The following is an 18,971-nucleotide window of genomic DNA, read 5'->3' on the forward strand; positions in this document are numbered from 1 at the left end:
CGACGGTGATGGCAGCCCAGCCCAGCTTCCACCCCGCACGCCGTCCGCCCTCTCTCACCCTATTTCTGGGTGTCCTCCTTAGCTGGGACCTCGGCGTGCTCCTGTTCCTCGTCCTGGGCAGCATCACAGCCCAGCCATCCCCACGTCTCTGCCAGTTTTGTCCCATGTCCCAGCACGACGTGCCCCAACCACTCTTCACCAGCCCACAGAGATCAGTGCGGCTCACTGGCAGGGAGGTGCTTCCACCAGGATGCAGGAGTGCCAGGGAAGTCACTTTTCCCCCCTCTGCAGAAATTTCCTTTTCCCCTTGCATACCCCCAGAGCCCCCAGCACACTGGAGGCAAATCAAAACTTCTCCCCACATCCTTGGCCACTCTGGCTCTATATGCACATGTTCCACCTGTGCCTTTTTTTGGCTCTGGGTTAAGTGGCTCCCAGCCACAGTGGTGGTGCTGGCTCACTCCAGGCTTTTCTGCCATCCCAGGGGCTTTTCTTCCCCTTTTCCCTCTTTTCTGCCTCTGCTCTGGAGCCGCGTGGGCTTTTGCGTGTCCCTGCTGAAGCCTCAAGGGTTGATGCCACGGCCACGCTCCAGCCTCCCTGAGCCCCTCTGCTCCCCCCCCAGGAGGCACAGAGCGGGGCAGGGGGTCCCAGCTGGGGAAGGGAGGACCATGGCCCCTTGCCACCCCTTGCCACCCTCTCCCAGGCCACGTCGAGCTGCCAGGTCGGGGGGCTACACACCCCCAGAGGGCCCGTTGCTGGCTCAGGGCTGCCAGGGAGGGGGGGCAGAAAGCACCTCGGGGACCCATGCGCGGGGTGTGCCGGGCTGTCGGGGGCAGGACCGGCGAGGGGGGCGGGTGCCGGGGGGGTGGGCGGCGGCGGCGGGGCGGGGTGCGGCGGCGGGCGGCCCGTGCGCTCGGGGCCGCCGTTACCAATCAGCGCGGCGGGGCCGGGGCGGGCGGCCGGGCGGGGCGGGCGGCCGTGCGCGGCGCTCGGCAGCCGGGCGCGTCCTGCCGCCGCTCGCCCTCCGCGGCCCCGGGAGCGGCCCCGGTTGCGCCGCCGTGGCAACGCGCGGGGGGATCCCGGGATGTCCTCGTCGCCCGTGGAGGAGTGCCGGTCGCCCGTGGGGCTGGACTGCTGCAGCTGCTGCCTGGACTTGGCCAACCGGAGCGGGCTGGAGGAGGGGGCCGGGGGCGAGAACAACAACCTGGGCAGCCCCACCGTCAGCAGCTTCCGGCAGCTGCAGGAGCAGCTGGTCCGCAAGAACCTCAACACCGACAAGCTGAGTTCCATCATGCGCCAGGACTCACTGGAGCCCGTCGTGCGGGACCCCTGCTACCTCTTCAACCAGGGCATCTGCAACAGAAACATCGACCAGACCCTGCTCTCCATCCTCCTGCTCTTCCACAGGTGGGTGTCACCAATGGATGCTGAGGGTCTGCCTGTGTGCCGGATGCCCCTGGAACCGGATCCGGGCTGGCTGTGTGCTCGGGAGCTGGCAGCTGGCAGTATGGGGGTGAGACGCGGGGCCTGCAGCCCTCCGGGCTGGCAGGGGCAGGGGGACCTGTGTGACCCTGGGGCTGGGTAGGGTGGCAACGTTGGGCATTTCTAGGTGGGGAGAAACATGAGTGGTCGCACGCAGCAGGGAGCCCAGTCCGCCCGCCATGGGTGGTGCCAGCCCAGTCCCTGGGTGCAGGTCTGGGTGACTCTGCCCCATGATGGCCAGCGGTGCCCCTCTGTTGGTGCCCTGTGTCTGTCCGGGCAGTGACAACAGCCTACAGCTGTGTGTCTTGGCCCCTGGACTCTGTGTTCATCTCCCCGGCTACATCTTATCCACACTGACATTGCCTGCAGGGGCATGGACAGTGTCCAGCGTCAAACAGGCATCGTCCTCTTAGTCCTGCATGGAGAGGGGCAGCTTGTTACTTAGGAAACAGCTGTGCTGCCTCAAAAGCCACCTTTAGAGTTAGTGAGAAACTGAGTAGGGAGCTCGAGAGTCCTGCTGCCAGGTCCTGCTCTTTCAGCAGCTTCCCTATCTCTCCCTGGAGTAAATTGAGTGGAGACAGATTTGGCCTGGGTGGTATTTCCCATCCCTGGAAAGTGACTCTGCCCCTGACCAAGCTGCTCCCTCTCGGCTCAGAGCAGGCTGCTCTGGGACGGGGCTGCCTGCGCCCAAGCAGCAGGACATGCTTGGGGCTGGTCCCATCTACTTGCTAGAGGGCTGGGTTTTACCCTGCCACAGCTGGGGAAGGCAGGGGTGCGGGGTCCCTCCCTGCTCCCCTGCTCCAGCATTGCGGGCAGAGGAGACTGAACAAGGGGTCCCCAGGGCTGCCACCCTGCAGGGTCTCCAGCCCTGATGAGGGTCTCCAGCCCTGATGAGGGGGACCCCAGGGGCGGAGAGGGGACAGAGCTGTCTCAGGTCCTGCACTGGTGCCTCTGTCTCTGAGACGGGGCTGGCCCTGCTGCCCAGCCACCCTGGAGGACTGGTGTGACAATGGGGAACAGCCTGTGCTGCAGGCTGGCAGGCCCCGGGCTCTCCAGCTCAGCCTTGGGAAAGCTGAGCTGGACCATGGGGTGCCACAGGGAGCTGCAGGATGGTAGCACCCAGAGCTGCCTGTGGCTTCAGCAGGTGGGACACATCACCCTCCCAGGACTGAGGGAACATGTGGCCCATCGGTGCGTATGTGGCAGGCATCTGCATGACTGGCAGGGCAGACAGCAGCTCTGGGGCTTGTTCCTCCGCCGTGGGTGGGGTAGCATGCAGGTGAGGTGCGCGGCAGCACCCACACGTTTGCAGATACCTCGCCATCCCCTCCCCTCCCTGCATGCACATGCATCTGTAGGCGTGCTCCTGGGCTGTGCATGGGCGTGCAAGCCACCCTTCGCTCCCCTTGCCCGGCACGGGGAGGCGGGCGGGCTCACACGTGGCTGCCCCACGCGTGCGAGCCACCCAGGCAGTGCACGCACACCTCCTGGCCCCAGCCAGCGTCTCACGCTGAGCAGGCTGCTCCCTCTGAGCCGTCGTCGGCAGGGACGCTCTTCCTGCACTTACATAACGCTGAGCTGCCGCTCAGGTGGGAAAGGAGGGGCCGGGACGCCCGCCAAGGCACCCGGCACCCGGTCTGGGCTCCCAGCTGCATGGCGAGCAGCGAACCCACCCAGCTGGGAGGAAAACAGGAGCAAGAGATTTCCCTTCACTACTGGAGGCTGCAGCCGGTTGGCATCATGGGTGGAGAGGAAAAGCAAGACACCAGCGCAGGCTGCCGGGGCTGGGTGTCAGAGGCAAGCATCCGGCCTGCTCTCCTGGGGAGGCGGTGACAGTGCCGGTGGGTGAGAGGCGGGCAGTGCGGGCACGGCTTGCTGCTTTTGAACTCGTCCCTGCTGGGCAGGACCCACAGTGCTCCCGGCGAGCATCAGTCTGCTCTGCTGAGGTAGGGAGCAAGTGGAGGTGCCAGGGGACCAGGGTTTCTTCCCATCTGTGCTCCTCGGTGCCCCTTGCTGCAGTGCCCAAGCCTGTCCTCCGTGCCCTGGTGTGCCCGAGAGGCTCCAGGCATTCCCATTTATGACAGGTTGTGCCATAGCATGGTGTGAAGCTGTGGTGTCCCTCCATCACACCCTGCTTCCAGGCACCCTGCTGCCAGCCTGATCTGGAGACTGCTTGGGTGATCCCCCTTTGCCCCTGGGTGGCACGGCATGTGGGAGCCGGGGGGCACAGCCCCAGGCACTGGAGGCAGGTGTGCCCACACCTGTGTTTGCTGCTGTTTTGCTCCAGCCTGAACTTTCTCCTCCTGGGGAATGAGCCAAGATACCCAAGAGGTGATAGCATACAAAGCAGGGGATTGTGGGTGCCAGAGGAACACCCCGATAACAGGCCTGATAAGGGCACCCTTGCTTCTGGCACCAGGGAACCCGAGCAGGTTTGTGCCCCTTGTTTTAGCTGATGTGCTCCTATGCTGGCACGGGAGGAGAGGGAGGTCGCATGGATGCACACGCTCATGCGTGGCCGAAGTCCAGCACGGCACGGGAGGACCAAGCAGCTGCATCTGGAGTCCGGGTCTGGCTCTGGGGCTACTGGAGACAGTTCAGCCCATGCTGGATCAAGCCCTGGGCTCTGCAAGTCAGGGTCAGATCAGTGCTGGGGGTCTTAGACAACCTACATTCAGCATTTCCAGCCCGTCTCTGGGGGTTTCCCCCTGGCTGGGTGGTCCCTGCCAGGCTCTCCATGCTCTTTGCTTGCTGCAGGGATGCTGTGAGGGATGCAGAAGGTAGGGATGCTCTGGACCAATTGCCTACAGGGCTGATGTTCCTGCAGGAAACCCTCCTGCTCAGGGAGTGCATGGGATCCTGTTCAAAAAGGACTTCTCCCCTCTGTGCCCTCACATGGGGCACCGTGAACTGCTCTCCAAGGAGACCTGGGCAGTGCCAAGGGGCCAAGCTCACACAGTAACACCAGGTAGAGGGAGGCCAGCTACCACCATGCTGGCTGGGTGACACATCTCCTCCCCGCAGATGCTGGCACTGTGGGCAGAAAGGTCTCTGCCATCCCTCTGCAATGCCAATGTTACCCCAAGATTGCTCATCCAAGACCCAAGCATGAGCCCAACCAAGCGTGGGCTGGGGAGAGCAGCCCCGTGACCACGTGGCACCTTTCCTGGGGCTGGGGGGGCTGAGGGTAGCCAGCAGCGTGGGAGGGAGTCAGCGCTTTGGGGGGAGAGCAGCACCCTCCCGGGTGCGTACTGGCGTGTGATTCAAGCAGGGCCCCGCCTGGCTGTGGGGTGGGGAGAGGAGATACGTGCCAACCTGCTCGCCCACATCGACCAGCCCATGCCAGCTCTCCTTACCCAGCCTCTCCTGGATAAGATCTGGCAGCCTGGCCAGCCTGTGCCCCATCCCACTCCGGGCAGGAAGGGGACACCTCTGCCCAGCTGGACCCTCTCCGAGCACCATGTGGGACCTGCTGCTCCACCAAACAGGGTGGGCAATGACCCACCCTTTGGTCTGAGCCATGAAAGGTGCTGGGGGCCACCTTTCCCTGGGTCCTGGCCAAGCCAGGGGAATTGCAGGGAGACAGGGGAGTGCTGTGCTGCACCAAGAGGCTGGGGGAAAGATGAATTGGGGTGGGAGAAGCTGGGCAGCACTGCCTTTCCCACCATAAGGTCAGGCCGGCGAGCAAGAGCTGCCCAGGCAGCGGTGCCAGGGTGGTATTTGTGGCATGGCACCATTTGTTCCCATCCATCGGGTGTCACTTTGAGGCAGTGATGCAGGAGGAGGAGACGGAGCCAGGGCTTAAAGGGCATCCCGGGGCGGCAGGGCCAGGGAGCGCATTCCTGCTGGCCGAGTGGGCTGGAGCAACAAGGAGGCATTGACGGGGAGAGGGGCCGCGCGCGGGAGCACGTGTGAGCGTGAGAGAGGTGTGGGTGTGAGACTGGAGAGCCATCCCACCGGCCGCTCAGCCCTCTCTGGCCCTGTGGGGCAGGTCTGCCCAGGGAGGGGGCTGTGAGAGCCACCCTTCCCACTCAGGACTGGTGCGCCAGGTATTTGTTTACTTGGCTTTCGTGGGACAGAGCTGCACGTGGCCTGACCCGTGTCTTGTAGCGTGGTTTGCCGAGCCCTGCAGACCGGCGAGATGCTGGGCAGCTTTTGCTTTAGCAGCAAGAGCCTTGGCTCTGGGGAGTAGCTGACCTCGGCGTGCCCAAATCCTCCCACTGCCTGGAAGATGCCAGGCAGCCAGCCTGCTGTGCCCACCTTGGTTTCCATCGCAGGCATCCTGCCACCCTGGGACCCCCAGCCTGGGACCCAACAGGCTTCAGGGTGATGTCCCCACAGGCCAGGCTTGCAAGGGCTCCTGGCTGGGGAAGCCCAGCAGCACCGGGCTCGGCTGTGGCACACTGTGCTTGGCACAGCTCAGCAGGGCTAGCGGTGGCATGTGCCACAGTGCACCATGCCCCTCCCTGCCTGCTTCTGCGAGACCCAGCCCCCTCCAGCAAGGAGATTCCCCAACATGCCCTGGAGCACAAGAGAGTCCTGCTTAGCACCTCAAGCCCTAAGGATGAAACCATTTGCCCCTGGCCACATGGCTATGGCCAAGGGGGCCTGGCACAGCTAAGCTGAAGTCTAGTGATGCCAATGCCAGCTGCACAGGAACCCATCACCTCAGCCTCCTGCAGATGCTCAGGCGCTGCCTGTCTGCCAGGGCATGTGCCCAGCTCCGAGCAGGCAGGGTGTAGGTGTCCCAAGGGCAGGCAGGGACAGGCAGCACGGCCCCATGGGGAAAAAGCTGGCCAGGATTTATTTCAAGCTTTGAACTTTAGGTGTGGAAGAGGTTGGAGCTGGAGCAGGCTATAGGGGTCTGCCCTGGTCTCAGCATCATGCCCCCCCTGCTTCTAGCATCATGCTCCCCACTTCCCTGGGGATACGTGGCCCGATCCTGGATGGTGCTGAGGACGGTACTGCTGAGCTCGGCTGTGAGTTGGGGCTGGGGCTGGCACACAGGGCAAGCCTTTTACAGAGTGGCCGGCATCTCAGCTCCCACCAGGCACACAGCACGGATGTGGTGCCATGGGCAATGCCTTTGCAGGCACACTGTGCCCCTGATGTGCTCCTCTGTGCTGGGACCTGATGCCACGTCCCCAGCCTCCTCCCAGCACAGAGAGGGTTAAAGCTGACCCTGTAGTTTGGGGCCCATGATGACCTGCGTGGGACGTGGGATGGAGGGGTTCAGGGCACTTGCCGGCAGAGCCTGGCAGCTGCGTGTGTGCACAGGGGATGTGACCGTGGTGTGTGTATATGCTCCGTAAGGTGGCTGCCAAGGGGAGAGAGGGTCCGGGTGGATCCTGCCCTTGGGAAGCAACTGAGACCCCATTTGCAGAGGGCAGAGGATACCCCGGGGTGGGGGGGGTGGGGGGTGAGGGCTGGAGAGGTGTTAAAGGCTGCAACCTGTCCCAAAGCCACACTTTGCCAATGAGCTCCAAGTTATATTTATCCAGGTGCCGCACATTGCTGGCTTTGGGACAGAAGTTTGTCATCCTCTGTCTGTGTGCTTAGAGATATCTATACATATATGTATATTTGAGGGGCTTTTGCTGCAGAATGACTCCAGTGGCAGAGCAGAAGCCCTGGGCCCCTCCCTGCCCTGCTGACTCCCTGGCCCCGGGGTTAAGGTGTGATTCAGTCCTCACCACCCCCTGCCTGCAACTCCCTTGGGGATGGCAGCCCTGCCTGGGTGGGCAGTGGGGTGGCTAATGCCACGAGGCAGGACAAGACATCCCCATGGCCTCAAGTGAAACCAACCCGGTGATCCCCCCGGTGGCATGGAGCAGGACTGCTCTAGGCGGTTTGGAGGCAGGGGACGGTCTCAGGTTGTCCCCAAGGGTTGGCATGAGCCAGGTGACAGCTGGCAGCCAAGGCCAGGCACACAGAGAGCCACGGCAGCGCCGCAGGTACGCATCCCGCTGACAGCTTATTGTCTTCCATGTTGTTATTGTTCTGAAATGTCAGCAAGGGAAGGGTTTTAACGAAGTGTCCCCGGTTCGAAATGCCCGGGATTCTTCGCAAAGGCCAGGCGGGGTATTAATAACCGGCTCTGCTGAAACTGTGCAGCCCCAGCACGCGTCCTTGCCTGACCTCCTGTGGGGTGGCTGGCTCACGCGCCGGTGGAGTTCGGCTCCTTTCCCACTCCTGACCCCCACCAGGTTGTGTCTGGCCAGGCTCCGCACCCCCCCACTGGGTCCAGCCAGCCGGCTCCAGGAAGGGGCGTTGAGTGGCTGCTGGGGCTCCCCCCATGCATCCCCATCAGGCCAGGCAGGAGAGCGCAAAGCTCAGGCACCTTTGAAAGGGGAAGGTGAAGGATTCAAGGGTTTCCTTGAATGTGGGTTAGTCTGGGCTGGAAGAGCAGCTTTTGGTTGCACGGGGTGCTGATGCGCTGCTCTCTCGCAGCTTCCCAGCCTCTGTCCTCTCATTATATAACGAGCTGCCTTCCAATTAGCGAGCCAGGCACTCCCGTACGCCACAGGGCAGCAGCTGCCAGCACCGAGCGTGGCTCCGGAGCGCCCACTCCTGCCTGCAAAGTGGCCTGGGATTTCTTTCAGCGGATGCTGGAGGCCCTGCCTTGGGGTTCCTCTCTTGAGCTGGGGATCTCCAGAAAAGCTGGCTCTGTACCAGCAAGGGGCTCAGGGCTCCTGCCTGCCGTGCACCCTGGGGTTCGAGGGCACTGTGTGGCCCTGGTGCTGCAGGGGGGTCCCTTCAGCATCACGGCCACCTCTGCTCTGTCCCCGGTTCCCCAAAACTGGACCAGAGTAGGGCAGCCAGGATCTGGGGATGATCCAGCTGGGACTGTCTGAGATGATACAGTGGGCTACAAAATGAAGACAGGCCTGAAGTTCACAACCTGGCCTGGCAGGAGACCTGTGGGGCAGGGCATGGCTAACCAAGGGAGGTGATAACATGGAGTTCAGTTACGGGACTCCACCCCATAGGGCCAGTGGGTGTGAAATGCTTGCTCTGTGGACAGATTTGTGGATGAAAACTCTGCTGAGTGTTCAGTCTGCCCATCCACTCTGGGGCTGGGTATCCCTGACCCAGGGGAGGCAGGGAGTGTGGCCAGGGGTTGGCTGTGCTCCCCCTGCCCCGCTGCAGCCAGGAATGATGCTCGTGGGAATGCCACGGGGGTTTTTGCTGGGCTGTGCCATACCTGACACCTTCCTCCCCAGCATGCTGTGGTTGTGGGACCCTGCACAGGCCAGGTGTGAGCAGGGAAGCAGCAGGGTGACGAGGTTTGCTGCATGGCCTCTGGCAGGGCGCCCCGAGCTGTTCAGGCAGCAGCATGGGGCTGGTGTCAACAAACGCAGGCAAGGCGGGAGGTTGGGCTGCGCGGTCCAGGGCTGGTAATAAGCAGATTAGCCCTTTTTCCTCTTCCCCTCCTACCCCAGGGTGCCTGGGGAAGCCGTGGCTTCAGGGACTTCCTATGTACAGCATCGTGGGGAGGGCTGTGCCAGAACCAGGTCATCTCTGACCTCCCCTCCTTGCACCGCTGCTGGGGGGCAGCTGCTACCAGGGCACGCTGGGTGGGGGGCACAGGAGGAAGAAGGGGGACGGTGGCAAAGTTAGAGAAAGAAAAATTGCAGCTCTCAGCAAGCCGGCTCCGGGGTGTGCACTTGCATGCCAGAAAACACAGAACTGGGAGTACAGCCAAGTACCTTTATCAGAGGAAGCAGGCAGCCCAACAGCTGGACATGGGAGCCTGCCAGGGCTCCCTCCTCCCACCCCACGCTGCCTCCAGCCCAACAGGTTGGAGGAGTCCCCGCGCCGCAATCCCTGTCTGTGCCCCGCTGCCCAGCGGGGGGGTTAGCCATGTCCCCTGCCCACGGTTCCCCACACTCCATAGGTCCCCACTGCCCGCGAGAGCTCACTCTGCCTCCATTGGTGGTGAAGGGAGGGGAGGACAGGTTCCCCATCAGCCTTCCCCGATTGCAAACCCTCCCTGGGCTTCCCCAGCATTGCAAAGACCATGACCGCCCTGCGCAGCTCTCCCCATTGCTCTGGTGTCCCCTAGCCCTGGGACTGGGACTAGGTCTAGCAAGGCCAGCAGCACTGGCTCTGCAGGCAGGGGCTTGCCTTACAGATGTACCCAGGAGGGGTTGCCCTCCGCTCTGGAGCAGCACATGCCCTGTGTTGAGGGATTTATGAGCCCTCAAAGGCTCTGGTGGGCATGAACCAGGTTCCCATGTCACAGGGCTCCTGGTTGCATGGGGCTGCCACAGGTCCCGCACAGCCCCTGGAAGACACCGGCTGAGCCAGGCGTAGTGCCAAGTCTGCAGTAAACAGCTTGGCCAGGACACCTTCAGGATGAGGAAACCAAGAGCTGGCCAACTGGTGTGCTCCAGCAGCCGGCAGCTCTGGCCATGCAGCCCTCGGGACTGGCACAGCAGCCCCATGCCAGCACTGCAGGGCAGTCAGGCGCAGTTTGGGATGCTGGGAGTGGGACTGCCAAGTGGGACAGCAGATGACACAGCTGCCTGCTTGCCCATGGGCAGCCCCCTGGCATTACCTCTCCCTCCCCAGCACCAGGATAGGGCTGTGGGGCAAGACTGGGGGCTCCACAGACCTGTCCCACACCCAGCCCTTCCCACCATGGGCTCCCACAAGCCCCAGCCATCACCGATGTCCCTGGCCACCCTTCCTTCAGCTCCTGCAGGGCACAGCCGGCCCTGACGCTGGCACCCCCAGTCCTCTTGGCCGTCACAGCCACGGCTGCAGGATTTCAGGCTGTGAAAGGCAGAGTTTTCTTAACTGCGTGTTTGCAAGCAGTGGCTTCTCCTCTCCCCCTCTGCTCTGACCCTTTGAGCTGGAGATCTGGCTCTGCGGAGCAGCCTGGGCAGCTTTGGCTCTGCGCCTTTCCCGTATTGCTCTCCAGTGTCTCTGAGGCCAGGCAATAAACATTTCCCACGCCTCGGACCCTCTGAAGGGCCTTCCTCTCATTGAACTGAGTCCTTGGGAGAGAGCAAACCAGGAACACTGCCACAGAGCAGTGAGAACGGCCTGGAGCAGGGGGAGAGCAGAGGCTGAGGAGCCAGGACTGCTCTTGCAGCACTGGCCGTTCCTCCAGCTCCCACCAGCAGCTGACAAGGCAAGGGCATCCTTTGGCATGTGGCACCACAGTGCCTGGCATGGGTTCAATGCACGAGGCTCAGTGCGATAGCACATCTCATTCCTGGGGCTGTGGGGATGGGGCCATGTCCCCTGACCCACAAACACAGTGCAGGTGTGGGGTGCCAGGAGGCGAGAGAGATGATCCCATCATCCTGCTCCCTGTCGTCCCTTGCTCCAGCCAGGCTTAGCCCTGCAGGGGCTGCAGCCCAGCTGCATTCATGCCTCCACGTCCTGTTGCAGAGGAGGGAGGGGTCACTAAATGTCACCCTGGCGACTGGGGCTGGCATCTCCAGGGCTGGGGCACAGGCTGTGTGTGGGCTGGCCGAGGGGTTCCTAGCAGCTTTGGGGTATCCTGCAGGGCCATTGCTGGGGGCGACACTAGTGAATGGCTGGTTTCACCACCTCTCCTAGCTGCTTGATGACATCCACAGGTTTTTTTTTCCCCCAGAGAGTGCAACAATTAGTGTCACAATTACACTGTATCGCGGCTGCTTTTATTGTTCCCAAAATAACCACAGGCACGAGCCGGAGCCCTGCCTGATGAACCTCCCAGAGCTGCACACGTGACGCAAGAGCTGCCGTGCTGCTGCCCCAGGGATGTAGCTCGCACCACTGGCCCCTCTCGCTCAGCCTGCTCCAAGGTGCCCATCACCATGGTCTCTGGTGCTATAGGGTAGCAGCAAGTCCATGGCCCCCTGCTCTTTAGGAAAAGCAAGGAGGAACATTGCCCACCCTGCTCTGCTGCTGCCAGGCCCCAGAGGAGCAGGAGCAGGGCAGTGGGAGAGGAAGCAGATCCCAGCAGCCCTGCTGGAGTCGGGCCAGCAGCCCAGCAAGCCTGTCTGCCGGGGCCACAGGGGGCTGGGAAAGGGCCCCCCGCCGCTCGGGGCACAGCTGGAGCTACACGCAGGACTCTGCTGCTGTGGGAGGTGTTTGGACAGTCCGCGGGGGCTCCCATACAGATCCCTGGGGAGAGAGGCAAGCACAAACCGGGGGTCCAGCAGAGAGCTGTGAGCTGCTGCTCCCACCTCTGAGATGCCAGCTGGGCTGCAGTGGGGCTGCCCTATGGGCTGGGGGTGCCTCCCCCCTGCACAAGGGGACAGCTGGGCTGCCCTCACTCAGCACTGCCAACACCGTGTGTGCATGCACAGGTGTGCGTCTGCGTCAGCTGTGAGTCAGGGCAACGTGTGCATGTGCAGGGGGAGGTATCTGCAGTGCATGTGCAGGATGCATCGGCATGCATGCAGGAGGGTGTGCTTGTAGGGTGTGCATGCACAAGTGCATGTGCATGCATGCAGGATGCATGAGTGTGTGTGTGCGCGTGCAGGGTGTGCAACTGTGTGCAGGGTGCATGCCCATGTGGGTTAGAAAATGCACATGTGCATTCAAGGGGTGTGGGTGTATCTGTGTGGGTGTGCCTGTGGATGCAAGGTGTGCATGTGCATGCAGGACTTGCACGTGTGCGCGTGAATGTATGGTTTGCAAGGTGTGCCCATGTTTGTGCACACCCAGCGACACGTCCAGGGTCCCTGCAACAGAAACCACGTCCCCTGAGTGGGTGTGCAGGTGAGGGGCTGCAGGGGGGGTGGGCTGCATCCCTGCTGAGGCTGTGCCAGGGGGAGGAGGCAGCTCCCGTGCCCAGCATGACCTGCCCCGGGTAGAGCACGCTGCCTTGGGATTCCTCATTAATTAAGTCCCTGGAAGGAAAGAGAAAGCAGAGCCTTCTGCACTTCCATCCCTAAAAAGCATCCCTCCCCTGGGGGTCTCATGGAGGAGGGCAGCATCCTTCCTAGCCTCACAGCCAGGGAGCCCACGCCCCAAGCAGTGATGGCCATGGTCAGGGCTGTGCAGGGTTGGGAAAGACCCCAGGAGGGGCGGCAGGGAAGCTAGCGACTTACTTCTGTTTATTTTTGCAATAATCCCAGCTCCATGGGAAAAATATTGGAGGTGGCAGAGCTGAAGCAATTTCCTCCCAAAGCACTATGCTGCTGCACTTCCCCGCTTTACTCCAGCAGCCGTGGAAATCGCCGGCTTTTCCACAGCCCTCGGTACTCGAGCACTGTGTCAGAAAGGGGTTGGGCAGGGCCCAGGACCCCAGAGCTGTGGGGCAAGAGCCACGAGCCAGGCTCCGGTCTGTCCGTCCTGGAGCCCTTGGTCCCTGGCACTAATGATTTAGGGCTTTCTTTTGGGAAGGGGGCTGGGCCAGGTCTGTAGCTGTAGCTACAGGAGGTAGCTGTAGCACCGGAGATAGGGAGGTGGGGAAACCGAGGCACAGCTGCCAGGGCTAGGGGCAGGCTGGGGTCTGCCCACCCTATCTCCCTGCTGCTGCCTCCCTCTCTGCAGGAGGCAGAAGGTGGCACAACTGGTGACGTGCCCAACCATGGGAGAGAAAATGCCTCTCCCCTTCTCCCCTGCCCTCTCCGCAGTGAGATGGGCACCTTCCCTGAGCTGCGATGGGAAACCGAGTCACAGGACCCCAGGTGTGGGTGGCCTGGGCTTCTCCTGGCCAAGTGTACAGAGCTGTGCCCCGTGCCCCAGGGGCTGCCACCCTGCCCACCACCAGCCACCATGGGGACAAGCGCACACAGAGTGCTTTTCATCTGCTCGTGGAGGGGGGCAGCTGCCCGCTCCCCGCTCAGCACCCGCGCGGCTCAGGGTGGCACGCTGGCCCGCCAGCCTCTGAAAGGGCTGATTGAGCATGGCTGAGGTCATTCGCCCGGCGTGTTTACCCCATGCCCATGGCCCCAGGATGCGGCCAGCACCTAGGCTGTCCCTGCCACCCGGCAGGCTGGGGGAACGCAGCTGCGGGCAGAGCCGGCATCACTGCTGGGGCGCTGGGCTGCCACCGGGGAGCAGAAGGGCCAGAGAGGGGTCGCAGGCGCCAGCATGGCCTTCCAGCCACCATACTCCCCGAGCCTCTTCAGGAGGAGGGACTGGTGAGTAGGGCCTGGCCACGGGCAGGGCGGGGGGGACACGCACCCGTCCCAGGGCTTGGGGAGGACAAGCCTCTGCCCACTCTCTGCAGCACCAGCCCCCCTGCTCAGCCCCTGCCGAGCGGCTTTGCATGGGCCAGGCTGGTGCTTGCACAAGGGGGATGTGCATCATCCCCCCCTGCAGACGGAGGGACAAACACGTGGCCCCCTGGGGAGGGGCACCTCTCCCATGCACAATCCCCCCACCGGGGAGGAGAATGTGCTTTCTCGCATCCCCATATCAAACCTGTGTGTCTCGGGGCACCTGTGCATGCCCAGCCATGGTTCATGGGCAGCACAGTGTCCCACGCAGGATGCCTGTGTCCTTCGCCGATCGGGATACCACAGTCCTCATTCTGCCCTGGGAGTTGGGGGTGCGATTTTCTGGGGAGCAAGCTGGCAGGGCCTTGCTCTAAGCAGCAGCCATGCTGCACTGTGCCTCGGTTTCCGTTTCTGACAGGGAAATACCCCTCTGCCCACCCTCAGCCCTTTCCCTGAGGAAGGGGCATGGCAGCACACCTGCCAGTTGGGGCTCCTCGGGCTGCTCCCCATGCTGGCACCCACCAGCCAGGTGCCAGGCACCTTCAGCACCCCCTGGATGAGGGGATTTGGGGTTGTCTGCAGCATCTCTGGGGTGCACGTGCCCCTGCCAGCACTAATGCTTTCTTGGACGCTGCACTGTGGCACAGACTCTCTCGCAGGGTCTTGTTCAGCATCAGTACCTACTCTGGCTTGTGAAGGACGAGCCCCGCAGGGTCGGTGGCAGCAGGCAGCGGCGGGGCGACCACCTGGGTGCTGAGCAAAGTCCCACCAGGTCCGGGTCCAGAGGGCAGAGATAAGCCCTGGAGCTGGCAGGGCAGTCCAGGGAAGGCAGCCGAGCACAGGGGGAGCATCACCCATGGTGGGCAATGACAGCCCCAGCCCCGCCATGTTGCTAGGGGCGTTTTGGGGGGCCTTGCCTCCGCCCCACGGAGGAGACACACTCGCTCTATGTGCAAGTTGCTCTGCAGGTGCAGTGGCGGACCTGGCGTGACCCCAGTTCTTGCACACACGTGTGCACATGCATGTGCACACGCGGGGACACTGCTCCACGCAAACACAGCGCAGACCCGGCCCCCGGCTGTGGACCCCCCCAGCATCTCCCCAGCACCACGGGGCGTCCCAATCTCCCTCTGCGCGCAGCTCGGGGGGCAGCACCGGGGCCGGATCCGGACCCGCTGCAGTGCCGGCCCTGGCCGCGGGGCGGCGGCCCCCCCCGGCCGGAGCGCGGCCCCGGCGCGGTTCGGTGCAGGGTTATGCAAGGGCGGGGCGGAGCCGGCGGCTGGCCCCAGGCTTGTTTTGCACCCCGGGGTTTGTTTTGCACGCTGGTTTTGTTTTTCACTCACGTTTTTGTTTTGCAGTCCGGTTTTGTTTTGCACTCCGGGTCTTGTTTTGCGCGCCCGTGTTGTTTTTCCACTCCCGTTTCTCCTTTGCACTCCCGGTTTTGCTTTGCACATGGCTGCCCCTTTTCCTTCGCCCCCCCTCTTTGCACCCCAGCGGATCCTGCTGCGCGGGGTCCTGCAGGGGTGCACACCGCAAATGCAAAGCGTGTTTCCTCCTTTTCCCAGCCGCCCAAGCGGGTCGTCCCCACAGCTGAACCCCCATGCCGGTTATGTGTGGGGAGCACAGGGAGGGGGTGCTGAGGCGTGTGGGCTGCGGATGAATGTGGGGTGGAGGGATGGGTGCCGGGCGGTGCCAGAGGCGGATGGGGTGCCAGGACTCTGGTTGCAGAAGACGAGGGGTGCAGGAGGGGGTGTACAGATTAGGGGTGCCGAGTCGCGAGGACACAGTACCGGGGAGCAGGGGTCCTGCGCTGGGAGGGGGCCGTGCTGTGCTGGGGTGCAACTGGGAGGCGCAGAGGTGCGGCAGTAACGTACAGGGGTGCCGTGCCGGGGGCAGGGGTGCCGTACCGGGGACCGAGGCGCAGCACGGCGGCAGCACCGGCCGCGGCGCTATGGGGCGGCGGGCGGGCCCGGCCCCGCTGGCACCGCCCGACGGGGCGGACGCCGCCGATATAAGCGGGGGCGGCGGGGAGTGTAACTGCAGTGTGGCTTGCTCCGTCTCGTCTGGTCGCGTACCTCTCCGCAGCCGTAGCTATGAGCACCGGCATGTACCAGTCCCCCATGGAGGTAGCTGTGTACCAGCTCCACAACTTCTCCATCTCCTTTTTCTCCTCCCTGCTCGGGGGGGACGTGGTCTCCGTGAAGCTCGACAACAGGTAGGGTTAGCCCCGGTACCGGCCGCGGTCTGCCCCGCTGTTTTTCTCCGTGGCCCGGGGTCGGCCGGCGCATTGCCCCGGGTGAAGGGGCGACTCGGTGCATGGATGCCGCGGGAGGGCGCGCTGCATTGCTCCTGCAGAAGGGGGGGGGGGTCCATGTGCATTGTTGCTCGGGGGGGGGGGGGGGGTGGCACGGACCGGTGCATTGATCCCCAGTGAAGGGGGAAGCCCCGGTGCCTTGCAGCCTGGGGTGCGGAGGTGTCCCGGTGCGTGGATCCCCCGGGGAAGGGGAGTGCTTGGGGGCTCACTGCTAATGCTCTGCCTCTCTGCTCTCTTCCAGTGCCTCCGGAGCCAGCGTGGTGGCCATCGACAACAAGATTGAGCAGGCAATGGTGAGCCACAGTGCTGTTCCCCTTGTGCACCTTGCTCTGTGACCCGCCTGCCCCCCGGGTGCTCTTGCTTGGGGGGGTCCCCATTCCCCGGGTGGGTGCTCTGCCCGGAGTAGGGGTCTCTGCTCCCCAGCCTGTTGCTGGGCAAAGCAGCTCCTTTGTCTGCCTGCCACAGCTGGCTGAGCTCATTGGCTCTGGCAGCGCCGCAGTGCGCAGGGAGCCTGCCGAGGGGGGGACCTGCGAAGGACCCTCCGGGGATGTGGGGGTGACCAAGACAGGTTCCATGGGTGATAGGGAACTGCAGCCTGTCTAATCCCTAAGGGGGGTGGGGAGGAGCCGGAGAGTGCCTCTGGAGGCAGTGAGACCTGGGAGATGGGGGACCTGAGAGATGCTATGTGTGCTGGCTGGCCGGGGGGGGGGCTACACTGGGTGAGCACTGAGCCCTAGCACAGGTGCCAAGTGTGGGGTGGGGAGGGACAGCCTTTGGGAAAAGCCTCTATGGCACTTGGCGAGTGCCTGGGGGCAGAGCTTTACGGGGCAGTGTGGGAGCAACCTCCAGGGCATAACTGTCAAGTGATCGCTCTTTGATGGTCTTTTGCAGGATCTTGTGAAGAATCACCTGATGTACGCAGTGCGGGAGGAGGTGGAGGTCCTGAAAGAGCAAATCAAAGAACTGTTGGAGAAAAACTCCCAGCTGGAGCGTGAAAACAGCCTCCTGAAGACCCTTGCCAGCCCCGAGCAGCTGGAAAAGTTCCAGTCCCGGCTCCCCACAGAGGTCCTGTGCCCAGAGGAGCAGAGCCCTGGGGCGGCTGCCCCGGCCCAGCACTCAGGGGGCTCTGCGGTGTAAGGTGGCTCTGTCCTTGGGGTGGGCAGAGCCACAGAACTCTTTCTACTTAATCTCCTGCAAAATCGTTTCCGCCTTCATCTCACACGAAGGACTGCCAGACCCCGGCGCTGAGCCGTGCCCCACCTGGGCAACCCCGGCCAGCCAGCAGAGCCAGCGGCTGTCTCCTGCACGAGGATGTTCTTGTACAAGGGAGATGCAGGCAACTGACCCCTCCCCATCCAACCTGCCATGTGCCAGGAGTAAATCTGTAGCCTGCCCATCCCAGGCTCTGCTGAAACCTGGGTGCCTGCAACACCCTGGCAGTGCCAGGTGGCCTTTGGCACTTTAATGGGAATCCACGGTTGGAAGGAGCGCACGCTGAGTCCCGTGCCTTTGCTGCACTGTGCGGGGGGGGGGGTGTCTCTCTGGCAAAGCCTGACATTGGAGGAAGACCGTTGTTCAGTGAGCAATGCAGATTTGTCCTGCTTCCCACCCAGGAGCATGCTGGAACCCAAACGTGACTGAGCAGCACTGGTGGTGGCAGTTGCAGTGTAGTGCATGGCTGTACGCACATCAGTGTGGGGATTACAAGGAAAAAAAGCTTGGTTTGTTAGTTTGGGCGTCTTCTGTAGCCGTATCTATGTATAAACACACGCATGAGCAGTGCCCTGCTCTGGGCCAGCCGTGCCCATCTCTGTACAGCTGGGGGATTTGAGGCAAGACTGGAACGGTGAGCGGCTGTAACTGGGTGGCCAGCACTGCTAGCAGCCCAAAGGAGGGGACAGATTCACCTCTCTCGGGTTTCCACGATGACAGCTGTGCAGCAGTGCTCAGAGGATCCGGACTGACCACTGGGCAGAGCCACGACAGGGGCTGTGCTCCAGCCCACTGAGCTGGGGGGAGCTGGCCTGTGCTCCCCATCTTCCCCAGCCAGCTCTCTGGGAAGTGACGGGACGTCCCTTTTGACGTCGGAAGCGGTGATACAGTTGTGTAAATCTAGGTAGAAATGGCAATAAACTCTACTTTTTATATAAACGTGCGCCCCAAGCTGTGTGTCTGTGGCTGGGAAGGGGGAGGTGTTCGGCAGCGTGAGTCACTGGGGAAGGGGCTGGGGCTTGCTGGGATGGGAGTGGTGAGGGCACTGTGCTGTAAACCTACTGGGGGCTGGGCTGGTGTTGCTCCCCAGCTGGGAAAACCTGACAGCTCCCCACCTTTTTTTGGAGGGAGGGGTATCAGTTCCCCCTAAACTGCCCTGGTTGAGCCAAGATGGGATTTTGGAGATGTGAGCAGGTACCCCCTTCACAGGGGCTGGGTGTGCAGTAGGGAAAGGTGCCCTGAGCCTGCAGGTCTTTGTCCTCTGTGTCATGCCTGTGACCAGGGGTGTGTGCAGGGCAGGTTGCGGGGGCAAGCAGGGAGGAGGCTCTTCCCAGGCTCTGCAGAGCTGTATGCACCCCCAGCTCTGCTCTTCCTCTGGTGTTTTTGTTCTGTTGCTTCTCACAGCCACCACTGATTCCCCCCCCCCACTGTCTTGAAACACAGTGTGAGGGTCAGAGGAGGGGTCAGCTGGATTGGACAGTGCTGGATGGGGGCTGAGGGTGCCCCAACCCTATCCTAGGGCACAGCCAGCCTTGGATTCAACCCCATTGGATAGGTGGGAGAGGGCAAAAAAACCCCAAACCCCAACCCTCCATCTCTGGGGATGCTGGGTGGCTTTGACATTTGGGTGAGAGTTAAAGGCTGGTGGGTACCAGGAGAGCCAGGAAGAGTGTGAGCAGAGCCCCAGGCTGGCAGCATGTTTGAAGCTAGGTGCAGTATCCTCCCCTGGGGTTTTATACCCTGGACATGACTCCTCGGCCAGCTGGAGACATCCCCAGTCCAGTGAAGGG

General features: G+C 62.8%; 1 protein-coding gene across 2 annotated transcripts; it reads left to right on the forward strand.

Annotated features, from left to right (window-relative positions):
- Positions 1 to 1,012: 1,012 nt before the first annotated feature.
- Positions 1,013 to 18,120, forward strand: TSC22D3 (TSC22 domain family member 3). Of its 2 annotated transcripts, none has more exons than XM_076347571.1 (3): positions 1,013 to 1,407; positions 16,211 to 16,262; positions 16,861 to 18,120. In XM_076347571.1, exons 1-3 carry the CDS (start codon positions 1,085 to 1,087, stop codon positions 17,104 to 17,106), a joined length of 621 nt encoding a protein of 206 aa, XP_076203686.1. In that variant the 5' UTR covers positions 1,013 to 1,084; the 3' UTR covers positions 17,107 to 18,120. The 2 variants fall into 2 exon arrangements, with proteins under 2 accessions (XP_076203686.1, XP_076203687.1); XM_076347572.1 differs by lacking the exon at positions 1,013 to 1,407 and adding an exon at positions 15,683 to 15,870.
- The last annotated feature ends 851 nt before the right edge of the window (positions 18,121 to 18,971 follow it).

This window comes from Aptenodytes patagonicus, chromosome 9 (genome assembly GCF_965638725.1).
Source record: "Aptenodytes patagonicus chromosome 9, bAptPat1.pri.cur, whole genome shotgun sequence".
Lineage (NCBI taxonomy): Eukaryota > Metazoa > Chordata > Aves > Sphenisciformes > Spheniscidae > Aptenodytes > Aptenodytes patagonicus.

What these genes read in the sequence shown, in the direction of transcription:
- TSC22D3 (XM_076347571.1), top strand. Translation starts at nt 1,085, where the DNA reads ATGTCCTCGTCGCCCGTGGAGGAGTGCCGGTCGCCCGTGGGGCTGGAC. An exon ending in ATCCTCCTGCTCTTCCACAG is followed by an intron (nt 1,408 to 16,210) that starts GTGGGTGTCACC and finishes GCTCTCTTCCAG; the next exon opens with TGCCTCCGGAGCCAGCGTGG. An exon ending in ACAAGATTGAGCAGGCAATG is followed by an intron (nt 16,263 to 16,860) that starts GTGAGCCACAGT and finishes GGTCTTTTGCAG; the next exon opens with GATCTTGTGAAGAATCACCT.